At 41.6% G+C, this 16,638-nt stretch overlaps 1 protein-coding gene across 3 annotated transcripts in view; it reads left to right on the top strand.

Moving 5' to 3' along the window:
• Positions 1-16,638, top strand: part of PTPRQ (protein tyrosine phosphatase receptor type Q) — a 530,509-nt gene that overhangs the window by 276,909 nt on the left and 236,962 nt on the right. For all 3 annotated transcript variants that reach the window (XM_044280555.1, XM_044280554.1, XM_044280553.1), the window contains exons 28-30: positions 126-294; positions 10,305-10,466; positions 10,547-10,726. In XM_044280555.1, the coding sequence (XP_044136490.1) occupies positions 126-294; positions 10,305-10,466; positions 10,547-10,726 (511 nt within the window). The remainder of the gene's footprint in view (positions 1-125; positions 295-10,304; positions 10,467-10,546; positions 10,727-16,638) is intronic.

The raw sequence follows: 16,638 nt of genomic DNA, 5'->3' as shown, positions 1-16,638 counted from the left end.
ATTGAGACTTGAGTATTTCACCAACGTATATGCAACTGCTCATACAATTCTTGGATAAAATATAAATGCTCATTGGGGAATATTATTCTTTGATTTTTTTTTTTCTTTCTGCTTTTTTTTTACAGTATCCTTATAACATGGTGTCTCCAACTTCAACAATAGTGAATGAAAATACCAAATCTCTGTTATTGGGACAGCTGATGTCAGGGGTGTATGAAGGATCAGCTGATATTTTCCCAACTGCTCAATCAATGTCTCCTGTGGCATTCTACAATAACCCAAATGGTGACACTGGTAATGTGGGCTATGTCCTTAAAATGAGACTTTTTGGTGTGTGAAGAGATGTTTGACTACTATATTTTTGTGCTTTGTTTTTGTTTTGCTGTTGCTTAAAATATATGTGGCATATGGTATAGCCACCCAAGAAGAGGCTACTTCTTGTCACAGTGTTGACCTCAGTTATTAGAAAGAGTAGCCCCCTGTAGCCCCCAGGCAGGCTGCATAGACAATCAGTTATTACAGTTGCCAGAGCAGGTGTGACTATTAGGGATTAGCGTATCGCCTACTGTAACATACAAAACTCTACAGCAGAGGAACATTTGACTAATGGGGCTTTAAGTGTCACTTGTGGAGTCATATAGGTCAAACTGTTAGAGTCAGTGTGTGTGGTGGCAAACAGGTGTAGGTGACCTTTTTGACATGAAGACACCATCAGCATTTAGGCACATACAATGGAGTCAATAAGGCATTCTGTTTCCTTGAGGTTGATATATTTTATGAGTAATTAAATTGACAGATATATGGTTAAAATAATATTGCTACTGTGATTGATAATACTATGCATACCTTTAAATGTATCTATAAAAAATGCGTTATTACTTCTTCCAACCTCTTGACCTATGTGCTTTACATTTCAAGGACTGCTAGGCCCTCTGTTACCCTGTAATCTGGACTTTGTCTTAGGTTTTTTGGTTTAATATAAATAATGCTTAATAGAGTTTTCCCATTAAGACAATTTATCCCTTATCCACAAGATAGAGGATAAGTGTCTAATTGGCGGAGGTCTAACAGCTGAGGAATCTGCTGATAACGAGAACCTCAAGTGGTGCTCCCCAAATTTGAATGGCGCAACAGTCACACATGTGCTCTGCCGCTCCATTCTGCTCTATGGGGCTGCTGGAGATAATCAACCGCTTGTACTTGGCTGTCTCTTGCAGTCACATAGAGTTGAATGGAGTGGCGGAAACGCATGGGGGAGTACTGACTCTATTCTAGTAATAGGCTGAGGGATAAGGGGATCACCATTTTTAAGATCTTTGTTTGCTGTTAGCAAGACCATAGTGCAAGGCTCATGGGACCTGGTATAAAAGTTTGGCTTGGCCCTGCCCTCTTTCATGCAACTTCTCTTCACTGTCTCTGACCATGGTTCATTCATAACTTTCAGCTACAACAGTAATAGTTGTCCCCTATGTGTCCCTGCATAGTAATAATACATACTTTGTGCCCTTCACAAACATTTGCTCCTTATTGTGCCTCCACGCAGTAGTAATGCCACTTTATGTCCCCTGTCATAGAAATAAGTGCCCTTAAAGGGATTCTGTCACCAGGTTTCACCCCTGTCAGCTAAACATATGCTGATGTTCAGGGCCTCATCAGGATTCCTAATGTGGGCTTCTAAATGTGATCCGTAGCCTTATTTTGCTAAAAAACTGGTTTTACTAACCTGTCACTCAAAGAAATAAAGTGCCCAAGGGGATGTCAAGGGATGCAAGGTGCCAGCCGCACCCACCGCCGTTCGTGCCCAGTGCCGCCTTTCCACACTTCTGCACCGCCTCCTAATCCTCTGTGCTGCCTCTCGCTCTCCCTCCCTCCCCCCTCCCTCCCATGAACTTATGGGAGATGCAAAATGTAAAATATATATATTTTTTTAAAGTGTTAAAAAAAATAAAAAGATTTCACATGTAAAAAAAAAATCCCCAATTAAGTAATAAAAAATGTTTACAAATAGAAATAAATAAATAAAATAGACATGTTTGGTATAGCATTGTCTGTAACAACCGTCTCTATAAAGATATCACATGATCCATCCTGTCCGATAAACACCATAAAAATAAAAAATAAAAACTTTTGTCACCTTACATCACAAAAAGTGCCAAGTGCCAAGTGATCAAAATAGTACCAATAAAACTGCCACCTCAACCCGCCAAAAATGAGCCCGCCCCCTACATAAGAAAATCGCTCAAAAAAAAAATAATATAGCTCTCAGAACATGGAGACATTAAAAAATATTTTTTTTAAATAAAAATGCCAATATTGTGTTAAAGTGAAATAAATAAAAAAAAGTATACATATTAGGTATTGTCGCGTCCATAACAACCAGCTCTATAAAAATATCACAAAACCTAACCCCTCAGGTTAACACCGTAAAAAAATAAAAATAGAAACAGTGCCAAAAAAGCTATTTTTTGTCATCTTACATCACAAAAATTGCAACACCAAGCGATATTCCCCCCAAAATAGTACCAATCAAACAGTCACCTCATCCCACAAAAAATGAGACCCTACATAAGACAATCGGTCAAAAAATGTAAAAACTATGACTCTCAGACAATGGAGACACTAAAATATGTGTCTTTTTGTTTCAAAACTGCTATTATTGTGTTAAAGTGAAATAAAAAAAAAGTTTACATATTAGGTATCGCCGCATCTGTAACAACCAGCTCTATAAACAAATCGCATGATCTAACCTCTCATGTGAACACCGTAAAAGAATAAAAATAAAAACAGTGGCAAAAAAGCTATTTTTTGTCACCTAACATCAAAAATCATAAAGCTATGGAGACACTAAAACATCTTTTTTTTGTTTCAAAAAAGCTATTATTGTGTAAAACTTAAATAAATAAGAAAAAGTATACATATTAGGTATTGCCACGTCTGTAACGATCTGCTCTATAAAAATGTCATATGACCTAACCCCTCAGGTGAATGCTGTAAAAATAAATAAATAAAAACTGTGCTAAAACAACCAATTTTTTGGCCACCTTGCCCCATAAAGTGTAATAATGAATGATCAAAAAAATCATACCCAAAAAAGGTACCAATAATAATGTCAACTCTTCCTGCAAAAAAACGAGCCACTGCACAAGATGATCGGCAGAAAAATAAAAAAAATATGGCGGTCAGAAAATGGAGACACAAAAACATAATTAAAAAAAAAAATGCTTTATTATGTAAAACTGAAACAAACAAAGAAAGTATATTGATTTTAATATTGATGACCTATCCTGAGGATGGGTCATCAATATCAGATTGGCGGGGGTCTGACACCCGGCACCCCGGTCGATCAGCTGGTTGAAGGGAAGGCCACGCTCTGTGCAAGTGCAGCCTTCCCTTCATAATTTATGTGCTTGCGGCCGACAGCACAGCGGTGAGCAGGTGTAATTACAAGCCGTCCCGTTCCATGATTTGCAAACTGCAAAACACTTACGGACATGTGCATGAGCCCTAAACTTGTGTGTAAAACCATCAGTTTTTCCATGAGCAGGTTCTTACTCATTCCATATCCCTCGCTTAAGGTCAATGGGTACATGTGCTGACCATCGAGAACATAAGTCCATGATTCACTGAAGTGTAAACAAAGCCTTATTTGTCAAAGTTAAAATCTCAGCATCTAATCCTTTCTGGGGGACATGGGAGCTTCTTGGGCAAGCAGTTCCAATAGAAATGGTTCCCACTTGCATTATTGGCAGATTGGCAGGCTGTTCTGGCAGAGAACAGCCTGTCAGAGTTTGGCTGGTTGCACACAAGCAAGTGTCACGCTTGGGACTTGCAACGCAGCACCTGTCCTGAACTTCTAGCACTGCCAGGTCGCATAGCATTTTATTGAGTTATGATGCTATGTAAAACTTAGAAGACATAATGCTGTCACTGTTATAGCATCATAAATCGATATAATGTTATGCGACCACAGCAGTGCTGGAAGTTCAGGATGGGAGCTGTGCTGTGAGTCCTGAGCGTGACACTCGCTCATCTGAAACCAGCTGTCATGGATCAGCGGGTGAAACCCACTGTCCCACTGACTGGATATTCTCTGGAGGGGCGTGTCTAAGCAACTACCTGGTCTTCACTAGAGCCTCTGATGTGAGGATAGACTTGAGCCATTATGGTAGTTGCCAGGGGCTACCTCAGAGCAATCCCTGAGTCAGTGGCAGTTGGTCCGGGCAGACCAGGAGGCACCTGAGTAGGTACCAGAAGTACAAGCGTAGTAAGGCAGGCGGAGTCATTACCAGGAGCAACAGTGCAGGACCGAAGGATGAGGCAGAGGCGTAGTCAGACAGACAAGAGGTAATAGCAGGCGACACAGGTATAGGTCAGGAAATCCAGTCGGCCACAGGATAGTCAAAGCAAGCAGGCAGGGATCAGATGATAAGCAGAATCCAGGAACGAAGTATAGATCAGGAGCACACGAGAGTATCAGGAACCAGCAAACTCAAGGACCTTGACACTGAGGCATCTGGGAAGGGGGCTGAGCCATTTAAATATATGCAGGAGAGCCAAAGTTGGTCAGCAAGGTCACCTGACCTAACCCACATAGCCCAGGGAATGATTTGCTCCGCCCTTAGAGCAGTGTAACACAAAACCAGCCAAACTCATGCTGTGTTTAGGGCTGAGTGGAAGCTGTGGAGCAGAATCCTCAGAAGCAATAACACCTACAGAAACAATGCCCAGGACCACAGCGGTGAAATGGGAAGCACCGGCCACAGATCACCGCTAAGCGAGGCTCGCGGGACAATGGCGATAAGCGGGGGAACAGCGGCGTACAGCAGCCGCTATTACACCAGCCTTTATCAGATCCGGCTTAGATGGATACTGCTGTTTACCACCAGATCCCATTTATTATAATAGGATCTGTCAGGGTTCCGGAGCTTTTCAGTGAAATTTTTGTCCAGCTTAAAACTGGCATTTATGCCTGGAAGTGGCCGGATCCCAGCCAGATCTCATTAACTGCGATTTTTCAGCCAGTCAAAAACAAAAGCCGCACCCCCGCCAGAGTTCATTATAGTCAAAGGGGTCTGGTGCTGAATGGCACTATCCATTTAGGCCAGTTCTTATGAACTCTGACAGGCTATTCTCCGCCAGAACAGCTTCCCGGATCTGTTTAACGCAAGTGTGGACCTATCCTAAGTAAAATCCAGTGTGTATGGCCAGTGGAAAAGAAGCAAACACAGTCTTCCATAAATGATCCCGTGTGTACTGATGGTCTTGCAGAAGGCTATAAAATAGTTTGCAGACACTTTTCATGTTGTCTTAAGAAAGCCAGTGAACATTACTTTTTCAGCCAGAACAATATTCCTTGATATATAAAACCTCAACAAGTGGAGTAAAAACACTGCAGTAGTACAAGACTAATCCCATTAACCCACATGCACACAAACACACGCAGTATTTTCATGTGGTTTTCAGTATTAAACTTCTTTCAATTGAGGTCAGCTGGGAAAAAATACCATATTATCTGTGGTTCGGTCTCTAAAACAGTCCCTGATCCACATGTAACGGCCCAGATTTACCAGTCCTATAGATGGAGTAAACTTACATAGACTGTCGAGACCAGGGGCGCACAACCTGCGGCCTGGGGGCCACATGCGGCCCTTGATACCATTCTGTGCGGCCCCCAACCATCTGGTAACACACATGTATGCTTATGTCTTGTGGCTGCTCACATGTATTTTTCATGTATTTCTCCCATTAGATGGGAGTCCTGGAAGTGTAACTAGACATTAATGGTATATAATGTGTGTTCAATATGCCATAAGTACAATAATTCAGTTGTTAATACATCTTTAAATTTTAATTTCGGCCCTCGTCATTGGTTCAGTCTGGCAATGTGGCCCCCAACCAGGAAACGTTGTGCACCCCTGGTCTAGACCTACACCAGATTTTTCACAGGGGCTCAGGCTGGACGACAGACACTTATTTCTGACTCTATACTAACCATTGGTTGGCTTACTTTCAGACAGGTTTTACACCAAAATTGTGGCAATATTTTTCAGCAAAATGGCACATGTTAGGTCCAGCCCCTTTTCCACTAAGCCTCACCCCCTTCCGATAAGCCATGGAAAAAGTGTAGAAAACCTAGATGTGCCAAATTGCACCACTTTTTAGACAGATTTTTAGTGCAGACACATTAGTAAATCTGGGCCAATGTGTGAAACTGAATTTATGCATTTATATAAAGTCGGAGAATTGTCCTAAAACGCCAAGAGTATGGAAATGATGTCATTTTGGAAGCCAAAATCAGAAGTGGATCATAAAAGAAGGGAAAGTATAAAGGACAGAGATGGTGTGTCTTTTTTTAATTCACTCCTGGCTCTGGCCTGATCATGTGGTCGTAGCCTCAATGTGAATAAGCCCTTAATTCTAACTTTAAGCATTGTACACAATACGTCAAAATAGGAAATTGTGTTATGTCTCAAAACATCTTCCTACCTGCATGGGGGTCAGTGAGGGAACATACAGAGGCAGGTGCATGATGGCAGTCTACTGCATGGTACTACACATTGAAACGTACTTAAACTGTGATTGCTTTTTCTGCTGACACCAGTGTTCAAGCCTGTCAACATCACATAAATTCTTTTCAATGCTTCCATTCTCTCAAGGTAATAAAAGAGCAAACACACAAAGTAGTCACAGTGACGAGAAGGTGATTCAGATTAGAGGTGATCAGAGTAGAACATGGTTTCCATTTTGCTGGATGATATATTTTTTGCAAGCAGTTTGATCAATCATATTTTTTTAGGTAATTAAAATATCAAGGACCAGAGCTAAATTTAAAAAAGTCCCTGTTCTTCAGTTAAGGCCTCATGCACACAACCGTATCCGTTTTGTGGTCCGCAAATCCCAGATCTGCAAAGCGTGGATTCCAGCCATGTGCATCCTGCATGTTACCTTTTTGCAGGTCCCGTGCTATATTACACATGTTCTACTTTTTTTGCGGAGCCTCACTCTTTGTCAGTCTTCAGCATTTTCTGCGTGATCCTGACACATGTAGTCTGAAATGCTGAAGAGAACACGAGGGTTAATCTTCTGATCTCTAATATTTTTACCTGGCGCTGGCAAAGGGATAGGACTTATCGATCACTTTGTCCTGCTGCAGAAAGTACAAAGCAGGGAGGCTCCTGCTCCAACCACTTATCTCATATCTATCTATAAGGGTCCATTCACACGTCCGTTGTTTCTTTCCTGATCTGTCCCGTTTTTTGCGGAACAGATCTGGACCAGTGGGTCAATGGGTCCTGAAAAACAGCACAATGTCCGATTTTTTTTCAGGACCCATTAAAAATGAATGGGTACAGAACTGGTCCAGATCTGTTCCGCAAAAAACGGAACAGATCAGGAAAGATACAACGGACGTGTGAATGGACCCTAAGGAAGATACAGCAGCACTATCACCAGGGGTGCACCACCAATGAGGCAAGGTGATGCGATTGCCTCAGGCAGCACCAGGTATGGGCAAGAGGGGGGCAGCGGAAGGGCCATGGGCAATGAGCGCTTCCATTGTGGAAACGCTCATCTCTACATATTCAACTGCATCACTGTACTCAGGACAGCAAGAATGCTGCAATGGGGCACTGCAGCGATGTCTGGACCACCATTTCCTCTAATAGGCTTTAGTTCTAGTTCCTGTAGCCTATCAGATGACATGTCGCTGGATATAAGAGGTATGTGGCGCTGTATTACACTGTATGTTTTGTAGCGCTATAAGTAATGTTTTCCAAGCATGTCTTTAAGGCTCCATTCAGACATCCGCAAATGGATCCGCATCCGTTCCGCAATATCGGGAACAGTTGCAGACCCATTCATTCTTCACTCTCCACATTCCAGGAGCGCGGCTCCGAACTTCCGAGCTTCGGCCCCGAACTTCCAGGACGCGTCTCCGCTAAAAAATAGAACATGTCCTATTCTTGTCTGCAATTGTGGACAAGAATAGGCAGTTCTACAGGGGGTGCCGGGCCGGGTGTATTGCGGATCGGCAATTTGCGGATCCGCAATACACCACGAACTTGTGAATGGACCCTAACAGTAGAGCTGGAGGGAAGGGGTTAGGTTAAGAAATTGTAATGGGGGGCGTCATTTCAGTTTTCGCTTCAGGCAGCAGAATGGCTAGGTGCACCCTGACTATCACAAAAGGTGAAGAAACTGGGTATGATCTCTCCATGACCGTTGTCTAGTAGTCCAGAGAGTCAGCTTGAAAAATGAGGCAGCACCCCAAAACGCAACGTTTCAGCCCAGCTCAATCGGTCACCTGTTTAACTTCTTTGGAGTGCTGCCTCATTTTTCAAGCTATCTATCTATCTACATCTATCTATCATCTATCTCATATCTATCTATCTATCTATTATCTATCTATTATCTATCTATCTATCTATCTATTATCTATCTATCTATCTATCTATCTATCTATCATCTATCTCATATCTATCTATCTATTATCTATCTATTATCTATCTATCTATCTATTATATATCTATCTATCTATCTATCTATCTATCTATTATCTATCTATCTATCTATCTATCTATCTATCTATCTATCTATCTATCTATCTATTATCTATCTATCTATTATCTATCTATGTATCTATTATATATCTATTATCTATCTATCTATCTATCTATCTATCTATCTATCTATCTATCTATCAGTATTTCAGAAAACCTATAATTCTAGAGATTGGAATTACAAGTCTAGGGAGAGATCTGCTATCCAATTTTACAGTAGAAATAAAAGTTGCTGTTTTTTCTGTGATATCCAAATACCACTATACTATACTAAAGTACTATGTACTAAAACTATGTTGCTATTGCTAACTCACACTATATTGTTTATTTTTTTCAATGGTAGTTTCTAGTTTCTTGCTGGTGACCCTTTGATTGGACCCTTTCCCATGACCAAACAGTTATAGGATATCTCAGAAATCCGCCATAACTTTCTGGACTGGGAAAAAAAACAACTTTACGGCTAGGCTGCCATGTAACAGAAATGCTGTGTATTTTCTGTTGTGCATTTTCATGAGGCAAATACGCAGCATTGTAAAGTACCAGAAAATTGAATGAGGTTATAAGAAATCTCATCCACATTCAGATTACATTGAGGCCTCATGCACACAACCGTATGTATTTTGCGGTCCGCAAAAAACGAATCCGCAAAAAAATAGGATGACATCCGTGTGCATTCCATATTTTGCGAAACGGATCAGCTGGCCCTGATAGAACAGTCCTATCCTTGTCCGTAATGCAGACAATAATAGGACATGTTCTATTTTTTTGTTGAACGGAAATACGGACATAAGGAAACGAAATGCACACAGAGTAACTTCCGTTTTTTTTGCGGACCCATTGAAATAAATAGTTACTTTTACGGTCCTCAAAAAAACCGGAAAGGACACGGAAAGAAAATATGTTTGTGTGCATGAGGCCTGACTTGGTACGGATTTGACTCCTTGCAATGAGGAGGGTGTAATCCTTGGTACCATGCCAAAAAATGCAGTGGACTTTTCACAGTATTTTAAGTGAAGTGTGGGCATAGTCTAATAAAGATAGGCGTAAAACAAAACATGGTAACATAGTTTATAAGGGCTCATGCACACAACCGTATGGCTTTTTCAGTGTTTTGCAGTCCGTTTTTTATGGATCCGTTGTTGCATTTTTTGTTTCCGTTGTGTTTCCGTTTCGTTTTTTCCGTTCCGTTTTTCCGTATGCCATGTACAGTTTACAGTAATTACATAGAAAGAATTGGGCTGGGCATAACACTTTCAATAGATGGTTCCGCAAAAACGGAATGGATATGGAAGACATACGGATGCATTTTTCGTATGTGTTCCGTTTTTTTTTTTGTTGCGGACCCATTGACTTGAATGGAGCCAAGCACCGTGATTTGCGGACAAGAATAGGACACGTTCTATCTTTTCACGGTACTGAAATACTGAAACGGAATGCACACGGAGACACTTCAGTATTTTTTTGCTGAACCATTAAAATGAATGGTTCAGTATATGTACCGCATACTGAACTAAAAAAACGGCCCATATACTGAACGCAAAATACTGTTCCGTGCATGAGCCCTAAGGCTGAAAAAAAGACATCCGTCCATCCGGTCCAGCCTCTTGACCTGCAAAAGAGAGAGAAATGTTGATATCAATGTGAAGCGGTGTCATGTTGACTAATAATCTGCTCTGCATGTCATAGGGTTTGATGTGTTGTTTCTGGAGCCTCCAGTGATTAATTGTACTTCTACCCTCTTTGCAGTTGTTGAGACTGTGCAGGATGGGATAGATATTGAGGCTGAACAGCTGTCTTACACGGTGGAGAGGCTTCTACCTTATTCTGACTATACAATCAGCGTGTCCGCTTTTACTACAGTGGGGGAAGGACCACCAACATATATTGTCATAAGGACCAGTGAGCAAGGTACTGTTTGGTCACTGAAGGCTAGTAAAAAGGTTTAACAGCTAAGCATGAATTAACACTTCCATGTTTTTTATCTTTAGTTCCCAGCTCTGTGAACAATATAAGTTATCAGAACATCAGTTCAACATCAGTCATAGTCTTTTGGATCCCTCCTCTGGAACCCAACGGGATGATAACCCACTATACAGTCTATGCCATGGATTTATACACAAAAGATGCTTTTCATGTGACAACCAGCAACACGAGCATGCTTATAACAGGTGTGACCCTCTTTGTTTTATGGGTGGACACGGAGCTAGAAAGCAATGGACATGATAACCCTTAACAGACCACAGCAACAGCCCGACTTATTACTTACCGTAGACAGCATAAAACTAATAGCACAACATGATAATAGATAAACCTAACACTTATAACCGATATTGGAACTAGCAGAGCTGATTTTGCCATTTCTTTGTGAACAATGCACCATGACAGCATTATGGGGGTCATTTATTAAGACCGTCGTTTTAGATGCAGGTCTAAATAACTCCTATATCTGGCGATGGATCCACCAAAGTTATGAAGAGGCGCAGGCCTTACATGATATCGGCGAATCCAGAGCCAGTCTAAATGTAGCTGTCTTACATTCAGACCATTTTCTACGCCCGTCCTCTTCCCTGCCCATGCCACGCCCACTTTTCTAGACCTGGCGTGAGCCTGAAATATACCTAATATAGGAGTATTTCAAGATGTTTTTTCTTTGGGTTTCTCATTAGACTGCAGGCAAAGCTACTGTTGTAGATGTTAAAAAGTTTAAGAGAATGTATTATTTTGTTTCTGCTATAGCTAAAAGCAGATACATATAATATTTTTTTCTAGTCTGTTTTTATTTTCTGATTGTAGACTTTTTAGTCTGTTTTCCTGAAGATGATTATAGGGGCTGCCATCTAGCCTGAGCTCTTGTTAACAGCATTTAGAGATATGCTTTATAGTAGCCCCCCTAGGCCATAGACTGGAGGGGTTTGATTGACTTCAATAGGAAAGGTTTATAGGCATGTTCTGTCACTTGTGCAGAGGTCAGGAAGATTGATATCACCTATTGTAAATGATGGACCATGTATTATCTATATATAGGTGATATCCGTTATAGTAATCCTGTCTGTGATGACTGTTATCCCAGTGGGTGTGGTTGCTCTAAGGGCGTTATTCTGGCAGTCTGCTGGTTTTTACCATTTGACCCATGTACAGGGATCTGGGTATCGCTGAATCAGACCCACAAGACTGCTACCTCCTGGAGTAGTCTCCGTATGAATTGACTGCTTACCCATAGAGGTCAGAGACACTGGTGCAATACACAAAGGGGTCAGGCAAAATTGTAGTCAGTGAAAGGCCGAGGTCAGGGCTGGTGGAGTATGTGATATACAGTAAATGGTCCAAGGTCAGGGCAGATGGAGTAGATGCCATACAGTAAATGGACCAAGATCAGGGCAGGCAGCAAAGTTTTAACACAGAGGTCAGGCAGAGGGTCACAATCCAGGAAACAGGAAGCTAGTGCATGAGCAGACAACAAAACAGACACCTTTGCAGGATAGTAACATGGTAGAACACCTATTGATTAGGCACCTTTCACAAGGAAAGATGACCTAAGTACCCCAGGGTTGCCAGCCATGGGCTGATGGAGATTTGGGTTTACATGCTCTGACCCTGTAAGAGCCAGAGGGAGTGCATGTGTGCTGCCTACAGGCAGGGAAGAGAGGCCTTGCCAGAAAGAAGCCTTTAGCCTGCACGGAGGGACAGAGCAAATCTCTGGGAAGAAGGAGACAGGCGAGTCTGGATGGTTGAGCAGAGCAGTTGTAATAATGATAATGAGATGACTGCTGAAAAGTGATCTGTACAGAACAAGTGCCTATTAGGCTTAGTGGCCAGTGAGAAAACTGCAGAATTTTAGGGGTCTATTTTTTAAACATAGATAATGTCATTGAGAATTAAAAAATAACATCACCAAAAGTTCTTTAAAAATATGTTTAACATAAAAACAAATGACACATTCGCTTGAAATGACAAATTCAGTTCTTCTACATAAGCATGATCACATTTGCCAAATGAGGCACATATGTTTGTAATAAAATCTACAAAGGTTTATTAAATTAAAGAGTGAATAAAATATTTTAGTTAAAATGAATGTCACTGTGTTTCCTGGATTACCTCTGTACCATGCAGCGTGCAATGCACAATATGGGATCTTTATAAATGTGCCTAAACTATTTCTAATACTGTAGGATTCCCGGGACTTTTGCACATATTTTGATCAATGTGACTTATTGTTTTCATCTAAAGCATCTTGCATTATATATTTAAAGTGATTATTATGAGGATGAAGGGAAAGGATAAAGAAGTTCTCTCATTTTTTCCATACTATAAACCAGTGGGAGTAAATCAGAGAGGGACTCTTCATCTCTTTTAATCCCCAGATGGGCTGAGCTTTTATCACATTTTAACAAATGTCTACAGAGATAAACTGGACTCCAAACCAGGGCAGATAGACTATGAATGTGAAAAATGGGTAGCCGCTGCTATTGCTTGGTGGTCAGTGGAGCTTCTAACCTGCTATTACAGACAGTTCTAAATGTCACATTTTAGAGTCAAGAAAGAAAAATCATATCATAGATAAAATTTACATCAAATCTTGAGAATATTGGTATATACATTGCTTAACTTCCTTTCTTCTCCACTCGTGTCTAAAGTTACATTAAAAAATAAATCCTGCCTGTTACCAGAGACCAAAGCATTCTGGGAGATCATATAACAGTTCATTTAGAGCACACATTGGATACATGCTGGTGTATTATAACAAATTCTGCAGCATCATTCCTCACTCTAATGAGTATATGGATAGCCTGCCCCCCCCCCCCCCCCCCCCTCCCTCCCTGAGATGCCAGATTTCAACAGTCTTTCTTCTCCATTTGTGTGGTCATTTGGAGTGTGTATGTTTCCAGAAAGTCAGCGAAATAGCTTTCGGATGAAATATCTATGATAAGTGTCTATCGGGCTTTACACAGTAAGAGCTTCGATGTCGTTAAAGTGGAGTAGAACAGTTTGTTTCCAAGGGCAAGCAGTTGAGTTCTGAAAAGAACTGCTACATATAAAAGAAGGAAGCACACCGATAAAAAAAAAAAAAACAGAGTAAGGCCTAGTTCACACGAACGTTTTTTTTGCGGGTGTACGGGCCGTTTTTTTGTGTTCCGTATACGGTCCGTATACGGAACCATTCATTTCAATGGTTCCGCAAAAAAAACGGAATGTGTTCCGTATGCTTTCCGTTTCCGTATTTCCGTTTTTCCGTTCCGTTGAAAGATAGAGCTTGTCCTATATTTGCCGTAAGGCCTCTTTCACACGACAGTATGTCCATTTCAGTGTTTTGCGGTCCGTTTTTCACGGATCCGTTGTTCCGTTTTTTGCTTCCGTTGTGGTTCCGTTTCCGTTCCGTTGTTCCGTTCCGTTTTTCCGTATGGCAAATACAGTATACAGTAATTTCATATAAAAAATTGGGCTGGGCATAACATTTTCAATAGATGGTTCCGCAAAAAACGGAACGGATACGGAAGACATACGGATGCATTTCCGTATGCATTCCGTTTTTTTGCGGACCCATAGACTTTAATGGAGCCACGGAACGTGATTTGCGGCCAAATATAGGACATGTTCTATCTTTAAACGGAACGGAAAAACGGAAATACGGAAACGGAATGCACACGGAGTACATTCCGTTTTTTTTGCGGAACCATTGAAATGAATGGTTCCGTATACGGACCGTATACGGACCGCAAAAAACGGCCCGCAAAACGGAAAAAAAAAACGGTCGTGTGAAAGAGGCCTAAATCACGGGTCGTGGCTCCATTCAAGTCAATGGGTCCGCAAAAAAAACGGAACACATACGGAAATGCATCCGTATGTCTTCCGTTTCCGTTCCGTTTTTTCTGAATCATCTATTGAAAATGTTATGCCCAGCCCAATTTTTTCTATGTAATTACTGTATACTGTATATGCCATACGGAAAAACGGAACGGAAAAACGGAAAGGAAACGGAAACACAACGGAACTTAAAAACGGAACAACGGATCCGTGAAAAACGGACCGCAAAAGACAATAAAAGCCATACGGTCGTGTGAACTAGGCCTAAGGCTACATTCACACGACCGTATGTGTTTTGCGGTCTGCAAATTGCAGATACGCCCCAAAAAATGGATGACGTCCGTATGTCATCTATTTTTTGGGCGGATCCAATGTAACAATGCCTATTCTTGTTCGCAAAATGGACAAGAATAGGACATGCTCTATTTTTTTTTGCGGGGCTACGGAAGTGACATACTGATGTGGACAGCACACTGTGTGCGGTCCGCATTTTTTCGGACCCATTGAAATGAATGGGTCTGCATCCTATCTGCAAAAAAAACGGAACGGACTTGGAAACAAAATACGTTCGTGTGTATGTAGCCTAAGGGCTTGTTCACACGACTGTTGTCCCTCCGTGCCCGTGCTCTGGATCGCAAATTGCGGTCCGCAATGCACGGGCACCGGCCATGGGGCTGCCGCATGCAGATCATGACCCCATTCACTTGAATGGGTTCCGCGATCCGTCTGTTCCGCAAAAAGATAGAACTTGCTCTATCTTTTTGCGGTGCGGAGGCACGGAATGGAACTCACGGAAGCACTCCATAGTGCTTCCATAGGGTTCCATTCCGCACCGCATCTCAGGATTTGCGGACCCATTCAAGTGAATGGGTCTGCATTCGTGATGCGGAATGCACACGGCCGGCGCTCCGTGTATTGCAGGCCCGGCAACGGCCGTGTGAACAAGCCCTAAGGGCTCATGCACACTAACGTATTTTCTTTCTGTGTCCGTGACGTTTTTTTTTTTTGCGGACCATATGCAGACCCATTCATTTCAACGGGTCCGCAAAAAAAACTATACTCTGTGTGCATTCTGTTTCCGTATGTCCGTATTTCTGTTCTGCAAAAAAATATAACATGTCACATTATTGTCCAAATTACCGACAAGGAAAGTATATTTTTTATGTAGTAAGTTAGTAACAATGGTGAAACATTGGTTAAAGCAGGGATCTCAAACTCAGCTAGATATAGGCGCCGCACATAAAAAAAATCTCCGGTTGTTCAATTCAAATACAATACAATACAAAATGATTGTTAATAGAATAAAGCAGCACGTACCTATTACATGCAGTGATATCTCCTCTGATGTAGACATTCTCTTTCCTCATCGTATCCATTCAGACTATGCCGCCATAATAGTGCCTTATACAGTACCCCAATAGCGATAATTCTCAGTACCCTCATTAGTAGCAATGCCATCCATATTGTGCCCAATACAGTGAGGAACAGAAGTATGTGAACACCCTGCGATTTAGCAAATTCTCCAACTTAGAAATTATAAAGGGGTCTGAAATTCACATTATAGGTGCTTTCCTACTTGATATGCTTCTTACAGAACATCTTTGGAGGGATCAGAAACTCTGTGTTGCTCAGCGACAGCCCTGAAACCTGACAGATCTAGAGGAGATCTGTGTGGAGGAGTCGGCCAAAATGCCTGTTACAGTGTGTGCAAACCTGGTCAAGAACTACAGGAAACGCTTGACCTCTGTAATTACAAACAAAGGCTTCTGTACCAAATATTAACACTGATTTTTTCAGGTGTTCAAATATTTATGATCAGCAGTGCAAGACAAATACATTCTTAAAAAATCATACAATGTGATTTCCTGATTATTATTAATTCTGTCTCTCAGAGTGGGAATGCACCTACAATGTGAATTTCAGACCCCTCCATTATTTGTAAGCGGGAGAACTTGCAAAATCGCAGGGTGTTCAAATACTTCTGTTCCTCACTGGATTAATGCCATTACAGTATGCTCAGTAGTAATGCCACCATAGTGCCTATAGTGCCCCCAGCAGTTACAAGGCCCATCTATTAGTCACCCCTTTAGACCCCCCAGCAGCACTCCTTTAGTACCCCCAGCAGCACCTTCAATACTGCACAGACATTATGATTTCAGACCGCCTATGCAGTGCAGTCTTCATTAGCTAAATATCAGGCAGCTGCGGCCAGTTCTTGACTGCAGCTGTGATCGTAACCTAATAGGTGAATGAGTCTCTACCTGGCTTGAAGATCTTG

This window comes from Bufo gargarizans, chromosome 2 (genome assembly GCF_014858855.1).
Source record: "Bufo gargarizans isolate SCDJY-AF-19 chromosome 2, ASM1485885v1, whole genome shotgun sequence".
NCBI classification, from domain to species: Eukaryota; Metazoa; Chordata; class Amphibia; order Anura; family Bufonidae; genus Bufo; species Bufo gargarizans.
Note: the sequence above shows the minus strand (reverse complement) of the source record. Positions and strands in the feature narration are given on the sequence as shown.